The 23,570-nt window shown below is 44.6% G+C and overlaps 1 protein-coding gene and 1 non-coding gene across 5 annotated transcripts in view; both read left to right on the forward strand.

Annotated features, from left to right (window-relative positions):
- Window positions 1-23,570, forward strand: part of GGA3 (golgi associated, gamma adaptin ear containing, ARF binding protein 3) — a 40,677-nt gene that overhangs the window by 4,210 nt on the left and 12,897 nt on the right. Inside the window, exons 2-12 of one of the 4 annotated variants that reach the window (XM_025178118.2) lie at window positions 6,804-6,926; window positions 9,936-10,020; window positions 10,805-10,880; window positions 11,448-11,546; window positions 13,427-13,550; window positions 14,754-14,857; window positions 15,407-15,487; window positions 17,214-17,351; window positions 19,099-19,180; window positions 19,857-19,973; window positions 23,250-23,525. In XM_025178118.2, the coding sequence (XP_025033903.2) occupies window positions 6,839-6,926; window positions 9,936-10,020; window positions 10,805-10,880; window positions 11,448-11,546; window positions 13,427-13,550; window positions 14,754-14,857; window positions 15,407-15,487; window positions 17,214-17,351; window positions 19,099-19,180; window positions 19,857-19,973; window positions 23,250-23,525 (1,270 nt within the window). In that variant the 5' untranslated portion in view covers window positions 6,804-6,838. Of the gene's footprint in view, window positions 1-6,803; window positions 6,927-9,935; window positions 10,034-10,804; window positions 10,881-11,447; window positions 11,547-13,426; window positions 13,551-14,753; window positions 14,858-15,406; window positions 15,488-17,213; window positions 17,352-19,098; window positions 19,181-19,856; window positions 19,974-23,249; window positions 23,526-23,570 lie in introns of those variants that run through there. The other 3 variants (XM_075903694.1, XM_075903693.1, XM_075903695.1) reach the window with 3 other exon arrangements.
- On the forward strand, window positions 6,792-6,927 carry LOC112543601 (U4 spliceosomal RNA). Its single transcript, XR_003086839.2, has one exon. It is a non-coding gene; the product is annotated as a U4 spliceosomal RNA (small nuclear RNA).

Raw genomic sequence — 23,570 nt, forward strand, 5'->3', positions numbered from 1 at the left:
TGTAGGTACCAGGGGTACTTATAATTTGTTTTTAAAAAAAGGGAGTTCTTTATAAAAAAAGGTTGGGAAACACTGGAATAGTCAACTAACTAAGAATTCATAGTGTTAGTTAACTATTCTATTACCCACTATCTAATATCCATAGTCACCACTTTGTTGTCTCCACCTACTGTAGGTTATGGATCCATGTCCCTCCCAGACCAGCATCCTAAAAGGCACTGCCCTCTGGCCATTCCCCACAGGGGGAACCAGCAGTACTTTGCCTATCCTCATACTGCAGTGGTAAACTGCAGCTCCTAGTCTAACTCCTCCATCAGGGGCACACTGCAATCCTTTAGCAGTTTACATTCTCTAGCACCAGTGGGGCAAGGGAGACAGGCCCACCTGTTATTCTTGGCTCTGGCCCAGGGACCCTCAAGCAGCATCCACTTACTGCACTCCTCCACTTCTCTCTACTACCTGCTTTCCCTGGACCACTTCCCCATATCGCCAGCACCTTCTCTGCCCCTGTGTCAGGGCTTCAATCTGGCAGATATCAACTGTAGTTTTCTCTCTTCTACTTCTGCTGTCTTCTTCTTCAGCAGGTTTTCTTCCCCATACCTCTCGGAAGAGTCCACCTCCAGTCTGCTGAGCAGCCCCTTATAGCTGGGCTGCTCCAGCAAGCCTTTCTTGATTGGTCAGTTCTAGAAGCCCTTTCCTAATTGGCCAGGGTCTGCACAGGCTCCCTCCAGCCTGTTATAACCCCTTCCAAAGGAGGTCAGGTGCTCCACTACACTGTCCAATTTAGCTGTCTTTTTTTCCTGTGTTTGTTTAGTGCTTAGCACAATGTGGTCCTGTTCCATGACTGCTGCTCTTAGGTGTTGTTGCAATACAAATAAATAGTAATAATTTGTTTTTAAATTATCCAAGGGATAGGACTTCTACTACTGCTGATAGGGAGACCACTCCACAAATAACTAGATCTCACAGTCTAGATTTTCCCTGTCTTTATTTCATCCCACTTCTTTCTGTATTTGTGTTATAATGTGTCTAAAAGTCCCAACCAGGATTCAGTACTGTACAAATGTAGACTAAAACATAGTCCCTACCCTATAGAATTTACAGTCTAAAATCTATTATGCTTAATTATATCTCCATGTGTCCACTAAAATAATTTCTCTTCCACCATGGTGTTTACACTATTCAGACAGGTGTAGAATGTTATCATCTACTTCTGTAGTGTCAGTTGTTTTTATCTTAGTCTTTCCTTATAAGTAATTTCTTCTTGCCTACTGATAATTTTTGCTGATCTTGTGACATACTCAGAAACACCCTGTCTCTCTCTCTCTGGGTATATCTACACTACAGAGTTAGTTCGAACTAACTTAGTTCGAATTAGTTAATTCGAACTAAGCTAATTCGAACTAACGCGTCTAGAACTAAAAACTAGTTCGAATTAGCGTTTTGCTAATTCGAACTAGCATGTCCACATTGAGTGGACCCTGAACAGGGCTTAAGGATGGCCGGAAGCAGTGCCGGCAGGGCATCAGAGGAGGACTTAGAGCGTGGAGATGCTCTCTCAGGCTAGCCGAGGGCTGCGCTTAAAGGGACCCGACCCCCACCCCGGACAGACAGTTCTCAGGGGTGCCGCGCTTGAAAACCAGTCCTGGCTTGGAGTGCCCGGAATGCCCACACTGGGCACTCGGCCATCAGCCCGGCTGCACTTGCCGCAGGCTGCCATCTGGGGAGAGGGGGCAATTGGGGGGCTGCAGGAGAGCTTCCACCCCCAGAAGCCCGCAGAGTCAGCTCAGTCTTCCCCATCGGGGGCTCGTACCCAATTCCTCCCTCACCTCCTTCCACTAACCTTTCCCTAGCCCCCCTTCCTGATGTACAAAATAAAGATAACGTTTCTTCCAACATTTACTGAACAAAACTGGGGGAGACTGGGAAAAGGAGGTGGGAGAGGGGAAAAGAAAGGTTGGGAGAGGGGAGGGCAACTAACATGATCAGGGGTTGGAAACAGGTCCCAGATGAAGAGAGGCTACAGAGACTGGGACTGTTCAGCTTAGAAAAGAGGAGATGGAGCAGGGACAGGATAGAGGTCTCTAAAAGCAGGGGTTGGGTGGAGAGGGTGCATTCAGAAAAGTTCTTCATGAGTTCCCATAAAGAAGGACTAGAGGACACCAAAGGAAAGGAATGGGTAGCAAGCTTCAAACTAGTAAGAGAAAGTTGTTCTTCACAAAGCAAAGAGTTAACCTGTGGAACTCCTTGCTGCAGGAGGCTGTGAAGGCTACAACTAGAACAGAGTTTAAAGGGAAGTGAGATCAAGTCATGGAGGTTGGGTCCATGGAGTAGTCTTAGCCAGGGGGTAGGAGTGGTGTCCCTGCCCAAAGTTTGTGGAAGGCTGGAGAGGGATGGCACGAGACAAATGGCTTGGTCACTGTCTTCGGTCCATCCCCTCCAGGGTCCCTAGTGTTGGCCGCTGTCGGCAGACAGGCTACTGGGCTAGATGGACCTTTGGTCTGACCCAGTACGGCCATTGTAAGCTCAGGGCTCAGGGTCGGGGGGGTCTCAGTGGACCCCCTTGATTTTCATGCACACCTGCTCCTGGGTGGCCAGGCTGGCAGCTCTCCTGCCCTAGACGGCCACTTTCCTGTGCCTAGTGCGGAGATCGTGGACGAGGTCCACGATGTCTGCACTAGCCCAGGAAGGTGCCCACCTCTTGCGGTCCCGGGCAAGCTCCCGGGAGCCGCCAGCCTGGTCCCGGGAAGAGGGGGAGGGCTGGGGGACATCGGGTGGGTGGCTCTGTGCCGTGCCAGGTGCAGGGTCTGCTGGCTGGGTGCTGGCAGGCTTGCACCTGGCAGGGGCACCGTAGCCAGCCCGTGCCCCTTTAAGGGGTCCGGGGCCGGGAGGGGGGCAATAGAATTTCCCTGGTATTGGCCAGAGTGGCCACCAGGGAAACCTGGGGAGGGCTAGCCTCCCACTAGTTCGAATTAAGGGGCTACACACCCCTTAATTCGAACTAGTAAGTTCGAACTAGGCTTAGTCCTCGTAAAATGAGGTTTTCCTATTTCGAACTAAGCGCTCCGCTAGTTCGATTTAAATTCGAACTAGCGGAGCGCTAGTGTAGCGCCTATGAATGTTAGTTCGAACTAACGTCCGTTATTTCGAACTAACATTGTAGTGTAGACATACCCTCTCTCTCTCACTCTCCCCAAGAAGAACTGATTCAGGGCATACAGCTCGGCTACGTCTAGACTGGCATGATTTTCCACAAATGCTTTTAACGGAAAAGCACTTTTTACGGAAAAGCGTCTGTGCCAATCTAGACGCGGTTTTGCGCAAGAAAGCCATTTTTGCGATCGGGGCTTTTTTGCGCAAAACAATACTGCGTTGTCTACACTGGCCCTCTTGCGCAAAAGCATTTGCATAAGAGGGCTTTTGCCCAAGCGGGAGCAGCATAGCATTTCCGCAATAACACTGACAATCTTACATGAGATCGTCAGTGTTCTTGCGGAAATTCAAGTGGCCACTGTAGACAGCTGGCAAGTTTTTCCTTTTGCGGAAAAACTTGCCAGTCTAGACGCAGCCCTCATACATGAAAATGTCTAATACGAAGGAAATTTTGGGCCAGGTATCAGGAAAACCTTCCCAACTATTTGAATTTTAACTTTGAAAGTTGAGGGACTGGTTGTCCTATGGCTCGGTGTCTGAAAATTAGAGAGAGCATATCATTAACTTCTCTGAGTCTGACTGGGAGCTGGAGGAATAGCACATTTTTCATGGGATGTAAGTGGGCTTGAAATGATCAGATTTGTATCAGTAAATGTTGATTTCACCTCACATGCACAAATTGACAAAAATATTTCCATGGATAATAATTGAAATGTATTTAGGATGTTAAAATGCGGTTAATTGACTAGTTGATGGAATTCCATTGACTAGTCGACAGGCACGTCCACATTCCTCCTTTGAAATGCACAAGAGCCCCTTGTACAGGAGGAATGTGGAACTCAACGTACAGCCGGGGCCAGCGGGAAGTCCTGCTGACTCCGGACTGCAAGCAGGTGCCTTCTTTGAAATGCATAAGAGTCCTCAGTAGGGCTCTTGTACATTTTAAAGGAGGAATGCGAAAGTTCCTATCGACTGGTTGACTAGTCAAAAGACTATCCGATAAGCAAATGGCTTTGAAATGTACAAGAGCTCCCGCTGAGGACTCTTGTGCATTTCAAAGAAAGCACCGGCGTGCAGCCTGGAGTCAGTGGGACTTCCCTGTGGCCCCAGGCTGTACGCTAAGTTCCGCATTCCTCCTGTACAAGGGGCTCTTGTACATTTCAAAGGAGAAATGTGAAAGTGCCTATGGACTGGTCCACTAGTCAAAATGCTTATCAGATAGTCGACTAGTCAACTAATCTTTAACATCCTTAAAATGTATAGAGAGCCAAAGTTTAAAAAAAAAACAGTGTATGAGAACTTTATTTTATTTTTTGTAGAGTTTTATTTAAGGATATTTACTTTGTATAGTTTGACATGATATTGAAAATTTGCTTTTTAACAGCTATAATACTTTTCCTTTTTGAATGGCAGTGTCTGATGCATTTAAATAATTATTGTCTGACTTCTCCATCTTTAGCTGTGAACATTAAATCCATAACAATAAAAAAGATTAAAAGAAATAATCAGTATTATCTATCTAAATGATACACAAAAATAAAAATAGAATATGCCAACTTGGATGTTGCCTTCTAATTAAACAAAACAGTTTATGCTTGATCACTAGTACAGTGACTCATAGAATCCTCCCTTTGTAGAAGAGTGCTCACAAATTAGTTTCCATTGGCCATTGAAGAAATGCATGTGGGCTGGTGGTGAGAGTCTGGGTGTCTTTGCCAAATGATACACACTTTGTCCTCCCAAAATTACATTTCCCCGAGGAAATCTCAGTGAAGAAATACAGGGCAGGGACCCGTTGCCCTGTGGCCTGAATGTCATTCAGTTGGATAAAGGTGAGGGGAATGTGTGCTGTTGTATCACTCTTCGTTACTTCATGGTAATTGTGTGGCTGTGGGAGTGGGAAACTTGGTCAGAAGGCTGAACTGCTTAGACTGTTTTTCTGAGGACTTTCTATCCAAAAAGGAGTCTTATGTCAGATGCTAAGCGGAAAGGTGTGTACCTGTTGTATCCTCATGGAAGAAAAGGGCAAAATCCATGCAACAGTAGGGACCAATATCCCACAGGAAGGAAAGGACAGAACATGAATTGTGTGACCAGGAATTTTCTGAATCAATGGCACTCGCCCTTCAACTGAGCAGTAGTGCCATTCTGTCACAGCACCACAGTTTAATCTCATCCTCAAGTCTTCACACTGCAGTGTAGGGATGTAATAGTGTAGTCGATTAATCGATAAGTAAAGTGTATAGGTTATAGTGTTATAGACTACACGCATTTCCCTCCCCTCCCCCACTAGGAATGTTTTTAGCAGGCTGGCCAGCAGCCCAGCTCAGTCCTGGCATGCAACAATTCCAGGACCTCCCCCTGCTGTGGCTCTGCATTTAAAGAGTATTAGGAGCTAGGCGGGCAAGCAGCCTGGCTCAGTTCCGGCTTGTGCTAGGTCCGGGAGCTCAGAGGCAGCAGCACAGGGCAACAGGCAGCCAGTCCGCGAGGGGAGCTGGTTTTTCAACTGGCTCCCCTCACATACCATATCCCAACTGGTACCCCATGCTGCTGCCTTTGATACAAAGGCAGCAGCACAGAGTTGCAGGGGGCTCCTCGGGAGTGGGACCGAGAACACTGGCTGCTGGCTCCGCCCCCGGGGACTCTAGAATAAGAATTAATGAGACAAGACAGTTAATCGATATTTAACATCTCTGCTGCAGCAGGAGATGTGCTTCAATATGTGATGAGTAAGAGATGTGAAAGATTAACCCGTTAGCTGATGGGAGCTGGAGCGGCTCCCCACCTGTCGTGGGTAGGGGCTGCTCCAGACCCATGGGGCCCACCATGGACAGGGCGGGTCACAGGCAGAAACTGCTCTGGGCATCTGTAGCAGCCCCTGTCCACAGTTGGCCCAGGCACTTCACAGGCAGGGGCTGCTCCAGGCGTCTGTAGTAGTCCCTGTCCACGACAGACCGGGGGGTGCATGTCTGTGTGTGTGTGGGGGGGGGGGGCTTGAAGCTCAGTCAGGGACTGTTCCAGCTGGGTTGGAGCAGCTCCTGACTGCGGTGATGGGCCACTCCAGCCCAGCCATGGCAGGGAGCGGGGGAGGCTGCTCCCACCCAACTGGGCTAGAACAACCCCTCTTAATTGATTAACTGATTAAAAATGAATTAACCTTCATGTTTAACTAGTTTACCAGTTACGCAGGATTTTACATCCCTACAAGCATTGTTATCCTCTTTTCCTTCCCACTTCTGGCTACTGGGATGACAGGGCTCTTCCTCTTCCTGTGTGCTTTAGCTGAAATGGGAAGGGGAGGTTAACAAATTAATTTCAAAAGCTTCAAGGGCTAGCTGAGTTAGTCTGTACAGGATAAACTTAAAAAACAACAAATAGTCTGGTAGCACTTTATAGACTAACAAAACATGTAGATGCTATCATGAGCTTTCGTAGGACAGCCCACTTCTTCAGATGACCAGAGTGTTGGATGTCCAGAACTAAAATAAATAGGGGAGAAAGGGCAGGGGTGGAGGGGAGGTAACAAGACGAGGCAGTGGGCATAAAAATATCAAGGGGAAAGCCGAGCTGGAATGCCTTTTGCTTAACACTCTCTGCTCTGTCTGATGCCTACATGCAAAGTAAACTTACTTATATTATTCTTTGTGCAGTGGCAGTATCGTAACCAATGAGCTCAATCTGAGGCATGATTATTGCTAATAGAAAACTTTCCCCAATACCCTGCCATGATGACTCGTTATCTCCGTATGTGCTAGACCTTGTCCATACATATGGTAAATATAAAGTGTACTGCTCCAAAGAGTTCATAATCTAAGAAGAGGGCGATGTGTGTGCGTGTGTGCAAATCGTATAATTTTTTTCCATTTCATCATTAGTTGGCATTCTGCATATTCTACCTGAGAGAGAAACAAATTAAAATACCAGACACATAGCTGCTAGGAGCTGATTCAGGTCATTAGTCTGGTAATGAACATTTAGAATGTTGGCTTGTTTGTAACTTTTCCTTTTTTAAAACTGAGAAGTAAAACAGTGAAAATATGAACCAGTCATTAGACAATTAAAGATCTCTGTTCCCCAGGGTTCCACAGCATTGCTACATAAATGAAATGGGCCCCCTTGATTTACAGCTGAGTGTTACTTCATTAGTGTTTCAGGATTTGGAGCAGCTAAGGAATGCAGTGACTCTGACACTCAGATCAGGTATCAGGCAACATTATTATACCATCAGATATGACCCAAAGGATTAAAAGCCAAAGGATTGGGTGGTGATGGGATTGTGGTAATGTGTTATAGAGCCCTTTCCTGTAGCTGCTATTTCAGATCTACTGAGGGCTTCAGGGGCCTATGTGAAATCCATTGCTCACTTTTAGTATGTGTCCTAGCAGACCAGGTGTCGCAAGAAACCTGCTTCCACAATGGGTGCTAACAGGATCCTTGTTGACTGTATTAATAGAGAGGCCAAGGAGTGAGGAGTAAAACTCTTCCAGGGATGATACTTTCAGGATTGAGGCACATTAATGAGGCAATGTAGGGAAGCTTGTTCTGCTGCTGCAAGAGTGTTAACTTCTATGAAATCAGATATTGTACAGGTATAATATTGATTTTTACGAGTTGATTTCCTTAAGTGAAATGAAATCTCCCTCAGTGACATCTCTCTTCTTATTAGAATTGAATACCCTGAGAGTTCAGAGTATAAAATAACAAGGTTTATGAGGTGACTCCAAGTCCAAACTAAGAATATTCAATCCTCTGGGATTCCAAGAGATGCTAGGAGAAGTCATTAAGTTTAAAAAGCAGAGCAGAGCAGCTTTAAAATCAGTGGAAATGAACATTTATGTTTCATTGTCTAGATCAGATCGCCTTCTTGATGGCAGAATGTGCAGCCAACCAAATGGCTGGAAGGAATTAGTTGTTTTACAATACTAGAACATCCCATTGTATAGTTCTTATGTCTGAATTGTGAAAAGAGCAGCACAAGAGCAACGAAAAGGTGCTTTGGAACACAGAGCCATACAGAAATGCTGATTTGCTTGCCTGAAGAGAACTTCAGACTGTCTTGTAAGCCTGGCTTTTCATGCTTCTGTCATGGTGTTTAGAAATCAAAGGCACAGTAATAAGGTTTTAGTAGTAAGTGTTCTTAACAAATACTTGGCACTGCAGAAAAACTACCTTTTTAACAGAACTTTCTTGAGTTTAAAACACAGCTTGGAGGCGTAATTTAAAGACTAAGGGAAGCAGCTTTGTAATGTGTGCCCTTTTGCTCACCCAAAGTCCCATAGAAGCTGCTGGGGCTCAGCCCGGGCACAGGAATGTGGAGCATCTCGCAAGACAGGGGCCTGTAAGATTATGGGAGCATTTTTCTGTGGAAAAGCAAAGCCAAGCAAACACTGTAGGAATACAACAGCAAGAGGATTTGGATGCACTTTAAAACAGACATTTCAGTGCAGTAGTTTGACAATTGATATATGTATGCCAGTGGACCAGAGGAGGGATGTTTTAAATTAATGCTTATACTTAATGACTCTTCTTAGTGTAGTGTGTACTTAAACGTATTCTTTTACATATGCATTTAAGATGACAGTACATGCACATTTACATATTTTCACTATGGTTTGATTTGTAACTTTGCTATATGCTGGATTTGTAGCACATTTTTTCCCTTGGTATTGATTCTTGATGTTGATAACTCAGTCACTGGGGCTATGTCTATAGACTGCAGGCTTTTTGCGCAAGAAGCTTTTTGCGGAAGAGATCTTCTGCAAAAACTTCTTGCGCAAAAGCACATCCACACTGCATGGATGCTATTGCGCAAGAAAGCTCTGATGGCCATTAAAAAATGGCCATCAGAGTACCTGTGCTTTTTCTGACAGGCTCTTTTTGCGCAAGAAACCCCTGTTGAGCGTCCACAGACACCTTTTTGCGCAAGAACTAAGAACTCTTGTGCAAAAAGGAGTTATTCCTCATAGAAAGAGGTATACCTACACCGCAAAAAGCCCTCTGTTCTGCCGTCTACTGTAAATTTTCTTGCGCAAAAACGCGCTAGAGGTGTGGACACTCCACGGATTTTTGTGCAAAACCAGTTGTTTTTGTGAAAAAACTCTGTAGTGTAGATATTGCCTGGGAGAGGAGGGAGAGAGGCTGTATTGGTGATGCAAAACTGCATCAGTTTTCTGCAGTCTGTTTCTTTTTGAGCTAGGGAGTGTTCCAAAGTTAAGTCTTGACAACTGGATCTATTTCTAGTAGGTAGTGTAAAGGCATCTAATAAATTCTGTGACACTCCAAGAACAAGGTAAAAGATCTATGTACTGTGTTAAATCTCAGATCCTGCAATTTGTACACATGCAAAACTCCCAGTGAATGCAAAAAGGAGCTTTGCTTACAACAGAACTAAAGGCACTGTCTGTAAGTAGCTCAATATTATAAATGAAGGAGGAGAGAGACAACATTGCAAACCTGCCTAGCTGAGGGAAGACTGTGAGGTTGTTCTCTTTTATACAGTAACTAGAAAATACTGAATCTAAAAGCACTTACTTGTCATTGCATGGTTCTGCAGTGAACTGTGTTAGGTGTTTGGCTAATTTTAGAGCAGCTTGACTTGACTTTGACACACCTTCCTTACTGAGCACCCACACATATATGGGAATAGAAATTGTGAATTCATTTCTCAATTTTGGTGGGCGGCAATTGATGCTTCTTCTTTGGAAAGGCCAATTATTCTGCGTCTTCTTGTGTTTTAGTAATACATATTTTCTCTCTCTTTCACTCTCTTTTTTTAACTAAAGACAAAGCCACCAACCCGTCTAACAGGCAAGAAGACTGGGAGTACATCATTGGGTTCTGTGACCAGATCAACAAAGAACTTGAAGGGTGTGTTGTCCATGTCAGTCAGACTTAGTATTGTATTTTAACATTCTTAATTTAAACAAAATTTTATGTCCAGTTGTTGATGTTTCATATTTGTAAAATATGCTGATATTACGAGGAAAACACGAACATAAAGGAAGCAGGAGAACGTGGAAGCATATAGCATAGCTCTGTCTCTTTTCTTTGAAAAGCACTGTGATCTGAGTGCAGGATTGGGTGCCAGGAAGACTTGAGTGCTACACCTGCCTCTGACACTGACTGCTTCTCTGGCCTTGGGGATCTTTCCTAAGCCCTCTGCCTCAATTTCTCAATCTGTAAAATAGGGATAATAATCCGTATACTTTATGTAAGGCTTTAGATCCTTAAAAAATCTTTATAAACAATAACAAATGAACCCTTATGAGTCATGGCACTCCTGCAAAGTATAGAAGTATTATTTTACTGCACATGAAGCAAAGTGAGGCACTGCGAAGATTCAAGGACACACTAGGAATTAATCAATGAAGCAGGATTAGATCTCAGGTATTCCTGATTATCAGCCCTGTGCACAGCCCACTAGACCATGTTCCCTTTTTACTCATGTAAACACCCCAGTTTATGTATATGTTATGAAGAATATTTTGTTAAAGTGCTTTGAAGTTTTCAAGCTAGAAGGGCAAAGTGGCATTTCCTTTTCATTTTGTGATGTCCTGCTTTTCTAAACACAAGATTTTGTAAAAGTCTAAAAAGTCCTAAAAAAATCTCTGTATCTGTTTTATTTATAATGTGGCACTTTGGTTTGTTTCAGTCCACAGATAGCTGTGAGACTACTGGCTCATAAAATCCAGTCACCCCAAGAATGGGAAGCAGTCCAGGCCTTGACAGTAGGTAGTCCGTACCTTCTCTCTCAAGGCCCCAAATCCAGCTGGTGTCTGTCACTGTGGACTTTTAAAGGGAGTGGGATCCCAACTATTCAGTGGGTTATCTAGTACTATCATTGTTATGCTCCATGAAACTGTTGCAATCAACTCCTTAATTATCCTTCTCCACAAGGGAATGGAGACTGAGAAAGTAAGATACTTGCCTTATGTAACTTAAGCATGGAGTTCCTTTATTGACTGCACTGGAGCCAGAAATTGTTTTCACTTTAAGTCCTCTGTTTGTTACCTTCAGAGAATTTTTTCTTCACCACTGCCACTCTTCTCCAGAAGATGGCTCCTAGATGTGCTCTGTCAAAATTAGAGACGTACCTGTTTTGATAACATTTCACAGTCAAAGAAATGACGTTCAAACCTTGTGTCTTTGGGCAGAGTTCCTGTATCTCAATGAAATGAGACCCTTACTGTCACCTGGTATAGTTGGGACCTCCCTTAGAGGAAAACAAGCTGTGTTATTTCTTTGGACTTGGGGGTGTATTGGTTTCACCACCTGTTTCTGTTGCTTGAACACAGGTGCTGGAAGCTTGTATGAAGAACTGCGGGCGAAGATTTCATAATGAAGTAGGAAAGTTTCGGTTTTTAAACGAGTTAATAAAAGTTGTCTCTCCAAAGGTCAGTCTTTAAGCTATTTTCTATACTCCTGTGTAACGGCCTGGCCTTTTTAAAACCACAAGCAGCTCCCAGTATCTGGCTCACTGTGTGAATTAGTCTGTGGCTTTTGTTTGCTGGGTGTTTTGCACTCTGATTACTAGTTCCCTCAACAAGCAACAGTTTTTTTCTCATTGCTGGTGCAAGATTTATCATTTCTCATTTCCTTAATGTGGTACAAAGACTTTTGGACCTTGTATTACTCACTTTGTTTAAACATAATTAGCAGCAGGGAGGAGTTGTGATTCAATGGCAAGAGCAAAGGAGTAGGAGTTGGGGCTCCTGGATTCAGTTCTTGGCTCTGCTACTAACTTGCTGTGTGTAGACTTCGGGAAGTTGCTTAATCTCTCTGTGCATCGGTATAGCAGGCAGCTAATACTTATATACCTTTTAGGCGTGTGATGAGGCTTGATTCCTGTTTGGAAAGCTTGCTGCTACTCTTTGGTGAAAGATGATGTCAGTGCAATGTATCATCACCATCATTTTCTTAGGCTTTGTCTACACTTCAGGGCTTTTGTACAAGAAGCCTTTTGTGGAAGAGTTCTTCCACAAAAACTTCTTGCACAAAAGCACGTCCACACTTCACAGAATGGCCATCAGAGCACCTGTGCTATTTTGGATAGGGGTTTCTTGCACAAGAAACCCCTGCAAAGTGTCTACACTTGCCTTTTTTGCTCAAGAACTCTTGTGCAAAAAGGAGTTATTCCTTGTGGGGACAGGAATAACTGTACTGCCAAAAGCCTTCTCTTCTGCCGATTTACTTGCACAAAAGCGCACTTGAGGAGTGGACGCTCCACTGGTTTTTGCAGAAAAACAACCGTGGCTTTTGTGCAAAAATCTTATAGTGTAGACGTAGCCTTAGATAAAAGCATCTGGACACTCTGATTTCCTTGATGCCACTGGCAAAGCTCCTGATTTCACTAGGAGCAGAATTGGGCCCGGGGCAGCCCATTTAGACATTGTGTAACTCCAAACCAAATTTGAGTCCTGGGGTATGTCTAGACTACATGCCTCTATTGCCAGAAGCATGTAAATTAGACATACCGACATAGTCAATGAAGCGGGAATTTAAATATCCCGCGCTTCATTAGAATAAAAATAGCCGCTGCGTTGTGCTGGCTCAGCTGTTTGTTGGCATGAACCGGCAGTCAAGACTGGGATTGGTTGGCAAGGAAAGCCTTTGCCGACTGATCCCTTATGCCTCGTGCAGTGATGTTTACAGGATCGGTCGGCAAAGGCTTTCCTTGCTGACTGATCCCCGTCTTGACTGCTGGCTCGTGCTGACAAACAGCTGAGCTGGCACAATGTGGTGGACGTTTTTATTCTAATGAAGCGGGGGATATTTAAATGCGCGCTTCATTGACTATGTCGGCATGTCTAATTTACATGCCTCTGTCACCAGAGGCATGTAAATTAGACATGCCGACATAGTCAGTGAAGCGCGCATTTAAATATCCTCCGCTTCATTAGAATAAAAATGCCTCTGGTGACAGAGGCATGTAGTCTAGACATCCCTCCCCTCCCTTGTCTGAAGCAGGTGGAGATAAGATTATTTTATCCTGAAAAACAACTTAAATATTAGTTTAAAGAGGTGAGGGATGTTTTTGTCTTGATGAACTGCATCTTGTATCAGTGTAGTTATGATAAGGGCGGCTGGCCATCTTTATTGTGAAACTGTATCCCAGATCAGCACTGACAGGAGATAGGGGATATTCATACTCCCTTCTAATGTGGCAGACTTTAGTGATCACCCAATGAATTCCCATATTGAATGTTTGGTTGGTTTTTTTAACAAAGGAGAGATAAATTGTCATGTTTTCCTTTCTTTTTTCTCTCCTTCTCAGTACCTGGGAGACAGAGTCTCGGAGAAGGTGAAAACCAAAGTGATTGAGTTGCTGTACAGCTGGACAGTGGCACTGCCAGAGGAATCCAAAATAAAAGATGCCTACTACATGCTGAAGAGACAAGGTGGGAAGGAGCTTCTCATGCATGTATTCCTGCAGCCTACATTTTTAAGCAGGAATGCCCCAAAGTGGAGAGACTCAAGAAGGCAACCGCTGACTATCTGGGGACAGGACTTCATCAATTAGATGGTAGAAAATTCTTCAAAGACTTTGTCTATATGAGAATTTCACACTGGTTTAACTTAACTTGATTTTTTAAGCTGATTTAATTAGTGCAACCTCCTATAGTCACTCTTATTTTAGTTTGAGTGGCTTATCTTGGTGGAGCTTAACCTGGTTCCTAATCAGTTTAAGCCAAACAGGCCTGGTTTAAACTAAAATAAAAGTGTCTGCACAGCTTGTTTACCCACTTAACTACATTACTTTATAACTGCACTTTAAAGTAATGCAACTTTGTCACCTAGGCAAGGCCTCAAGAGCTCTCTTCTCTCATAGCTTCAGCACAAAGAGGATACCTTCAGAAGCCTTTATGAGTATAATGCAAAGTTAAGGATTTTGTGGTGGGGCCTAGCTGTGAAACTTGACCCTTTCTGCAACTAATGGCTGGGAGTCTGTGGAGTACCAAATCCTGCATTATTGTTCTTGGCTTGTCCTACTGCCCGTCTGCTAAAAGTACAGAGCAGGATTACATGGGACTTCACATTGGGGAACCCTGGCCAATTTGAAAGGTTAGACTTTAGGAAAAACTTCCCGTCAGAGTGGTTAAACGCTGTAATAAATTGTCTAGGGAGGTTGTGGAATCCCCATCCCTGGAGATATTTAAGAGAAGGTTGGATAGACATCTGTCAGGGATGATCTAGATGGTGCTTGGTCCTGCCGTGAGGGCAGGGGATTGGACTTGATGACCTCTCGAGGTCCCTTCCAGTTCTAATATTCTATGATTCTATGAAAGAAGAAATACACATGGTAGAGAGCTATTGATCACACGGGTCAGGCTCAGAAACTGCAAGGATGTGGCAAACTAAGCTCTGGAGTGTTGGTCTTTCTCTAAGGAAACATCCCTTAGTTCACCAGATCACGTGCACAGGGAGTTTGCTGCTAAATTATCCCATTCCTCATGGAAACATCCTTCCATCTCAGTGTTTGAAGAACCGAACCCAGTATGCGAACAGCAGCACTACACCCTCTGTTTGCTGCTTGGATGCAAATAGTAGCAGTGCCTTGAGTGACTGCATGTACAAACTTGTTTTTTTCTTTCTTCTCTCAGGTATTGTTATGTGTGACCCTATAATTCCAGTGGATAGAACCTTGATTCCCTCTCCACCACCTCGCCCCAAAAACCCTGTGTTTGATGATGAGGAGAAATCCAAGGTAAAGTGAAGGCTGGAATCTTAAAACTCTTCAGCAAAACAAAACATTTTAGTAAGAGGAAGTGCTCTGACTCAGCTCCGACCTGCTGGTTTATGGGCCTGATTTCACATGGAATGTAGATTTGATTCTTACCACTTGGGCACTTAAGAGTTGAAATCCTGAGTGAGCCACCATCTCAGTGTTATCACTCTCTGGCCATTTCTAGTTAAGTTGCTCTTCAGCTGCTGTAATGGATGAGAGGAAAAGCTTTTTACCTATCTGCAGTCGGAGCAACTCTTGTCTAGTATCAGCAAGTCTCCAAGATCCCAATGTGCTTGAGCTGCACATGATTGCAGATATGGTAATTTAACAGAAAACAAAATAGCAAACCCATGAGAGACTCTTGCAGAAGTTACTGTAACTCAAAAAGCAAAGTAAGGTGCTTTGACCTGAGTCGTCTTTCTCTGAACTGTCCATTTCCCTTGCTCCAGTGCAGCAGCCATTCGATATATGATCTTTCTGCCTCACCAGAGGCCACTTTTCGTAAAAAGTGCTCTTCTCTTCTTACAGCTCTTAGCCAAACTGTTAAAAAGCAAAAACCCAGATGACTTGCAAGAGGCGAACAAGCTTATTAAAACCATGGTAAAAGAGGTAAGAAAAAGCAGTAGAATTATTTTTCAGAGGCAAGATCTATACTAGCCCCAGAAGGTCAGCTTACGGTACACAACTCCAGTTATGTAAATAACGCAGATGGAGTCAACATAACTTAAGCTGAGCATGACGCTGCCTCCACAATGGGAGGTCAACGGGAATAAATGCTCCCGTTGGCTTCCCTTACTCCTCACGACTGCGAGTACCACCAGCGCCAAGCGGGGGCACCCTCAGCATTCAATTTAGCGGCTCTTTACTAGATCCACTAAATCGAATGCCAGAAGATCAGTCTCTGGAGTGGCAAGTGGAGACGTAGCCTAAGAAATCTTTGTAGGAATAGGGGGTTGCTTCATCATGTAGTGTGACCCTGTAATTAAATATGTTAACAATACTGATGTATAGCTTTAGTGACCTGTGAATGACAGACTCATTGGATTTGTTTTTTTTTCATTCTCCATTAGTGTTGCACTAGTTCAACTAGTTTAAAGTTTAGGCTTGAAGCTCTGGGGACTGAATTACTCAAGGGGATTAGCAATGATGTTCATCTCTAGGATTGCCAGCTCACATCCAGTCACATTTCAGTAACTGAAAGTGGATATCGCCCAGTGGCTGTTGCATGGGCTGTCTGAAATGAGTTTGTTCATGAGTCTCAGGCTGGGTTCAAGTTAACAGGTATTTACATCCTTAAAACCTCTGCAATTCGTTCCCTTGCTGGAACACTCAGAAGAAGGAAGGATCAAATGGACCATGAGGAATAAACTACCTTCTCACTAGCAAACTGGCACTGTGATCAGATATTGGTGAGGGAGAAGCTTGCACTGATGTTGTGCTTGTAATTTCTAATCTGTGGATATAGTGGACTGTCTGCAGAGTTGTCAATCTGGCACTTGTCACAAGCTATCTACATGTACACGTACATCCCGCCCAGCCTATATATCTGTGGTATCCAACCAGTTTATAGCTAACTAGCCACATTCAACCCCCAAATAGCCACATTGTTCATGCCAACTAGCCTTAAAAGCCACATATGGCTAGTGGCCAGCATGTTGGACACCATGGCTATATATGAACTTGTGATATGTTCATCAGCTCTAGTATTCAGGAGGCATGGCATTCAAGCAACCCAGTGTTGTTCTAGCAAGGAGAAATACAGTTTCTAATTTGGGGAGAATAGAAGTCACTGGAATCTCTTTTCTATAGAAATTAACCCTACTCCCATGCAAATCTAAGCATCACATAGGAGGGAGTCTCCCTTGTTGTTGAAGAGCATGGTAGCCTAATCAGAACTGATTAGACGTTTTCTGACAGACTGTTTGTGTGTCTCTTGGAAAATGCCAATTTGTTAAAAGTAACACATTTTTTGCAAAAAATGTGTTAATTTCAACAAAAATGTGTTTAGGATTAAAAACAGAACAGAGCATTCCAGTATTACAATTTGAAGACTTGAGAACAGATTGGAACAAAACATTTCAGTTGACCCAAAACAGTTTTGTTTTAAATTTTTTTCCCCACGGGAAGTTTTGAACTGTTTTGGTTCTGTTCTGTCAGCATGGAAAGGGTTTTTTTTGAAATTGCAGAATTTCTAGCAAAATAGAAAATCTAGTTCCTGCCCCCCTCTATTTCAAATAGGAATCAGCCTTTCATTTAATGTGACTCACAGCGATGCTCCTGCAGTTGAGATTTCATGGGAAAGCTCACTTTCCTCTTTTTGTTTTAAACCCTAAAGGATGAGGCTCGGATCCAGAAAGTGACAAAACGCATGCACACTTTAGAGGAAGTGAATAATAATGTGAAGCTTTTGAATGAGATGCTGGTTCACTATAGCAAAGAGGACTCATCGGAGGCTGATAAGGAGCTCATGAAGGTGGGTACAGCCTCATCCTTCTTTGTAGGAATCCTTCAGCATTTTCTTCTTTCAGGTTTTATGGAGCTTTGCCTTTTCATGAGTTGAAAATATGAAGAAAAAAATGATCAATAACACAAAGAGCTACTATAGGAACTGAGAACCATCTATGGAGTGATCCGCTAGAGATGATAATGCTATGCACTCAACACTTTTCAGCTGAAGGACTCAAAGTTATTTGTAAAAAAAAAAAAAGTGGTCATTAGATCTATTAACAGATGATGAATGACTTGCTGAAAACACAGTGTGGGTCACTGGCAGAATTAGGAAACTACATTTTCTGATTCTCAGCCCCACTGGCCCAGCTGTAAAGTGGGGGTGATGATAGTTCTGTTCTTCCCATTAGATTGGAGGCTTTTTGGTGCAGGGAGTGTACAGCACCTCACACGATGGGACCCCATTCTCATTTGGGGTTTTTAGGAGCTCCTGTAGCAGAGATGATAAGAATCCAACATATGGAGTGGAAAAAGAATTAAGGATAAATGCTGTTAGCGTGGAGGACTGATGATATCAGTGGCAAGCTGTGACATTTTTAATAAGGGGACTCAACAACTCACTTGCATTTACGGCTGTCTTTAGGATTTATGGGGCCCTACGCAGTGCTATTAAACTGGTGTCCCTATGGCAGCTGGGGAGGAGGGGGTGTTAACGATTTTTAGAGGTATGATTTTATACTCTTCAGCAACACACTAATGAAATATTTTAAACTAAGGCTCTTTAACTATAACAATAAATTCAGAAACTGACAGTATATATCTGGGTTTGGCAAATGCCTGTTACATGGCTTCATTGCTACTCAAATGGCTCTTTCACAGGTTCAGTGTTCTGCTAGTAGGTATGTCAGGCTTTTTCACTTTTAAGTTATCTAGATCCTCTCCAGAGAGAGCAGAGCCACAGAACAGAGATAGGAAGAGACAAGTGGGTGGACATTAAGATTCAGTGGTTCCCCAAATTTTTGGGTTTCCTATGCAACTGTGTATCCTGCGTATGGTTAAGGACAGCTCTGTTTGTGCGGCTTAGGTGGTCCAAAATGGTGTCTTCCATGTAACATGACCTTCCAAGTATGGCAAGATTTACAAAATGGCATCCCTCTCAGGGGACGGACAGAAAAGTCCTGTGGACTGCCAACTGGACAATGCACAATCAGTCAGGCATGCTGTGCATGACTGGTATTCTACTGGTATGCTACTGACTAGTATTCATCTTTATTATACTGAGAATGTAGATCAGACTTGAACTTTGCATGCTGATAAAATGGTAAATTGCCCCCTATAGGGCTAGGAAAGGGGGACTTGATCACCCAGATGGACTCTGGGTCTTCCTTCAGACTAGGGATGTAAGAGTGTAGCCGTTTAAACAGGTAACTGATAAACATGAGCTTATTGGTTACCCAAATGGTTAAATATGGCTCCCGGTTCAGCTCCCAGGGAGCCGGCTGCTGCCCTATGCTGTTACCTCTGTACCAATAGCATGGGGCAGGAGCCAGTACTCACCGGGAGCCAACTGCTGCCCCGTGCTGCGGGTGCATGTAACTGTGTGTCTAACCCCTGATATTTTCAGAGGTTACACAGTTAGCCCATTACCCATCCCTACTTCATACTGAGACTTCCATTCAGATGTGTCATTTCATTCTGACTGTCAGAATGGTGTTTGTTGCTGTCGATGGCTTTTGGCTGATGAGATTCTTTCTTCCAATATCTCTTCCCAGGAGCTCTATGAAAGGTGTGAAACCAAAAGACGGACGTTATTCAAACTGGCCAGTGAAACAGAGGATAACGACAGCAGTTTGGGTAAAACAACCATGTCCCCTTTTTGGTAGGAAGGGGGTGTGTTTTAAGGAGAAGATTGCAGCCAGGCTGACATGGCTGGTAACTGCCAGTGTAAAGCAAGAGTGTTATTAATGTCATGTTACTTCTTTCTATGCCACCAGGGATGTGTATGACCCCTAACACAGGGATAAAAAGCCAAAGCCTTTAAAGCTTACAATCTGAATTAGAGCGGGGCCCTGGCAGTAAGAATTGTAGGTACGCCGTGTGGTAAACATTCTCAGTCAACATAAGGTAGGGACGTTCTACACTTACAGGAGGGGAAATGACTAGAGCCCTGCAAATGCACAGATATCTGCTTTTTATCCACAGGTATCCTCATCTGCAGATGTGGATGCAGGTATCTGCAGCTTCTTTTTGCAGATACGGATGTGGATGCAGGTACAAATTTTGCATCCGCGCAGGGCTCTAGAAATGTCCCTGTGGAAACTAATCACTGAGTAGCTATTAATTATTATTACTATTACTGTTACTATAGCAGTGCTCCAGGGCCATTGTGTGAAGTGCTGCACAGGCAGACCCTGTCCTGAAGAGCTTGCAGCCTAATAATGGATTGTTAATCGTTTGTAGAGCATCCAATTCAATAGAGAGCAAAGTGACTGAAATTTCTTCTCAAGTTTTGCCTCTCTCCCACATCTAGGGGATATTCTGCAGGCTAGTGACAATTTATCCCGGGTAATAAATTCCTATAAAAAAATAATCGAGGGTCAAGTCGTCAATGGTGAAGTAGATATCCCTACATTGTCTGCAACCGAAGGTGAGTAGCCTTCCTCAATAGCCATCTGCTGTTCAGTTTTGAATCTGGTCTTTTTGTGAAGGGTGTCCAATTAATTGCAGTAAAGGACAGTATTATCAGCTGTTTGGGGTAAAACCTGTCCAAGCAGGCGTCAAAAATCTGCTTCCAAACAGCAGCCATTGATGGGTACACGGATGAGTTTATAATTCTGGCCACTGGTGAAAATGCTTTGACTTGAGAGACTGGCTTTTTTCTAATGAAATTTCTTAACTTGTGACATTCTGACTAAGCAGACCTGCATCTGAGCTGTGCTTTCCTGTTTAGATTACTAATAGCTGGTGTGGAATGTAGCCTTTTCATTAGATTATTCAACAGTCCTGGGTTAAATACCAACAGGGAGAAGTTAATATACATTTATTGTTCATCTTGTTCTCTATGCTTAAATGGGAGGTCAGAAGCATTATCTAAGGGATTGGAACAGAGGTCTGGGAGTCAAGGGATGTGGGTTCTATTTCTGTCTCTACCAGAAGGTCAGTGAGTGAATTTAAGCAAGTCCCTTATGTATCCACTATGTGCACCAGTTTCCCCATCTGGAAAATGCTGGGGAAACCACTCTGGGCACCATGAGGCATAATTATTATTTGGAAAATACTTAAAGCCGTGGTCCCCAACGTGGTGCCCACAGATGCCATTTATGTGCGCCCGCCTAGTCTGCATTAGGCTCACCCTAATGCAGGGGCGGACTGGCCCAGTGGAACAGAGCCACCAGGCTCCACACTCCTGCACCGGAGCTGGTAGGGGCGCTGCTGACACTTACGGCCCCACCAGAAGACCCCACCAGGCTGAGGGACTCCGATGAGGAGGCCGGCAAGCTGACCCCGGCCAGGGAAGATACCGGGCCAGGGGATGGGAAAACGGGCATGGCTGTGAGAGGCGCGAGCATGCGCCGTCAACCCGGGTGGAGCCAGGCCTGCACTGGGGGTGAGTCACGTGTGGTGCACCGGAGGGGGTTGTGCCACGTTGGTGTGGCGTTGCGGCGCCGTTTTTTAAAACGGCCAGCTGTGGATTGGGGAAGGAAGAGGAAGGAGATGTGCCGAGTGGGGGAGCAGAGCCTGGCTAGAGGTGGGACGGCGGTGAGCGCACCTGGCGGGGCGGTCGTGTTGTGAACACCGAGCGGCTCAGCTCCAGGTCCGGCACGTGGTCTGAAGCCCGGGCTGCAGGGACTTCTGGGGCCCGATCGCAGCAGACTCCAGCCCTGCAAACTGGAAGGCAGAAGAGAGGGGAAGAATAGGAGGAAAGAGGGGGAGAGGAAGGGGCTTATGCTGATGGGAGAGGGGCAGGTCAGGAGAAGAAAGGGGAAGGCACCAAGGGACAGGGTGGAGGAGATACAAATGCCGGGGGTGGGGGAGCAAGTGGACACAATGAGGAAAAGGGCAGGAGGGGAGGTGTCAGTGGGAGGGGGGACAGGGTGATGCTGGGAGAGGAGAGGATAAGGGCATTGGGGCTAGAGTGGGGAGGTGCTGGGAGAAGGCTTGAAAGAAGGGGTGGGCATGAGGAAGGTGGGGATGGAGCAAGTCATGTGTGAGGGCACAGGGGCATGAGGGGAACGGGGGCAGAGGGTGGTGAGGGGGTGGGCATCAGGGAAAAAGAGGGCAAAGGGGGCAGAGGCAGTGAGGGAAGGAGGAGGCACCAGGAGGGTGCAGGGGTAAGGGAATGTGCAGGTGCCAGGGGATTCTGGGGTTGAAGCAGAAGGGCAGACACCTGCAGGGGAGGGACCAGCACCAGACGAGAGAGGCAGGGCAGGTGTGTAGAGGGAGGTGTTAGGAGAGGGAGTAGCTCACACGATCAGAGTGGGCTACTGGAGGAGTGGGCACAGGGGGGAGAGAAGGGCTGGTGGAGGGGGCAGGTCACAGGAGGGCTGAGGGCAGTGAGAAGGGCAGGAGTCAGGACAGCAGAGGAGGGTGAGAGGTTGGGGGGCAGCAGGCACCAGGAGAGTTGATGGAGCAAGGGGAGGAGACGTGGGGATGGGGAGTGTGAGATTTAAAGGTGCCATGATTTTTTTTGGGGGGAGGGTGCTTTTTATGCTCAACAACATTTGGACACCCCCCTCCCCCTTTTTATTAATGCAGAATTTTGTTTAAAAATGAATTACAATATAATTAACATAAAAATTATCCAACTAAATTAAGTTTCTATCAAATTTACCCAATTCACATTTAATATGAAAATAGCAAATTCACATTATGAGGTGAAAGAGTAATTGCTGAATAATTTAATTAATACCTTTTACATGTAAAATTACCTTTTTTATCTTATGGATACATATATTAAATATGATGTTTTTTATATTATTTAATGTACAAATACAAAATAAGCCTTGAAAAATTGTTGGCGCCCGCCACACTCTTGTGAAAACATGAATGTGCTATTGGCCAGAAAAAGGTTGGGGACACTGACTTAAAGGTTCATGGATGAAGAACAGGAGGGATCTGATCACTGTGCAGAATGGGGTCCCTTATTGTAGGGAAGAGCCAGGATTTGGTTGTGATGAACTTGAAGGAGATTCTGGATGCAGAGAGAGCCTGTAATTCTCTTTGGCTCGCTAGTAACTCCTTGACTGATTACAACCTGTACTGCCTATTGTCACTGCACTGGGGCTCCCAAGTTCCAGAACTAAGCAGGCATAGAGAGTTTGCCAACTACACAGAATATATGTAGTAGGGAGATAGCAATCGCTGGACTGGGGTCCTCTTTTTATACAGAAGTTTCCTAACAATACAGCGTCCGTCTCAATAGCTGTTAAACAGCCAATGCTCCAGTGCAGTATTCCACAAATGGTGTTCTGAGGAACCCTGGGGTTCTGTGAAGTGAAAATAAGGGTTCTGTGAGAAAATTCCATTACAATAACATGTTATGATTTAAAAAAAAATTAATATTTATGAATTTATGAATTTTATTAAAAACAATTTTCATTTGTGTTGATCTCATGACCTTGTTTAGCATTTGTTTATTATTATCCTTACTTATTTGTGGAGTACTTTTTCAGCTCCATGTATAAGTCTGGCATTAGGGGTTCCACAAAATTCTTAAATTTAAAAGGGTTTAAAAGGGTTCCGTGGCCAAATAAAATGAGCAAACACTGCTCCAGTGGAAAGCATCGTGGTTTCCTCTCTTCTGAAGAGTCAGAAATTCTGATTAAAAGGGAAGCCGTCTGACCCAATTCCCTGGGTATTGTCTGCAGAGCCTTTGTTCCCGCTGACTGCAGTCCTTCTTAAACTTTTCTCCCCATCCCTGTAGGGAGTGATCCTACCAGTAATGTCAGCACACTCATTGACCTTGCTGGCATAGACGTTTCCAGTGTCCCGCCACCGCCAATGCCACCTGCAACGCTAACGCCAGCGTCAACATTAGCACCGACACAAGCCTCCTCAGAAATTCCCATCCTCCCACCTCCTCCCCAAAAGTTGGGTCACTCACGGAGCCGGTCCTCCAGCCAACCAGAAGCTCCTCTGACTCATCAGAGCAGCGTGGCCAATTCCCTCTCCTTGCTGGATGAGGAGCTGCTGTGTTTAGGTAAGTGGCAGGCGTGGCTACATCCTGGTTCTAGAGTTGGGCAGC

Source organism: Pelodiscus sinensis, chromosome 20, assembly GCF_049634645.1.
Source record: "Pelodiscus sinensis isolate JC-2024 chromosome 20, ASM4963464v1, whole genome shotgun sequence".
NCBI classification, from domain to species: domain Eukaryota; kingdom Metazoa; phylum Chordata; order Testudines; family Trionychidae; genus Pelodiscus; species Pelodiscus sinensis.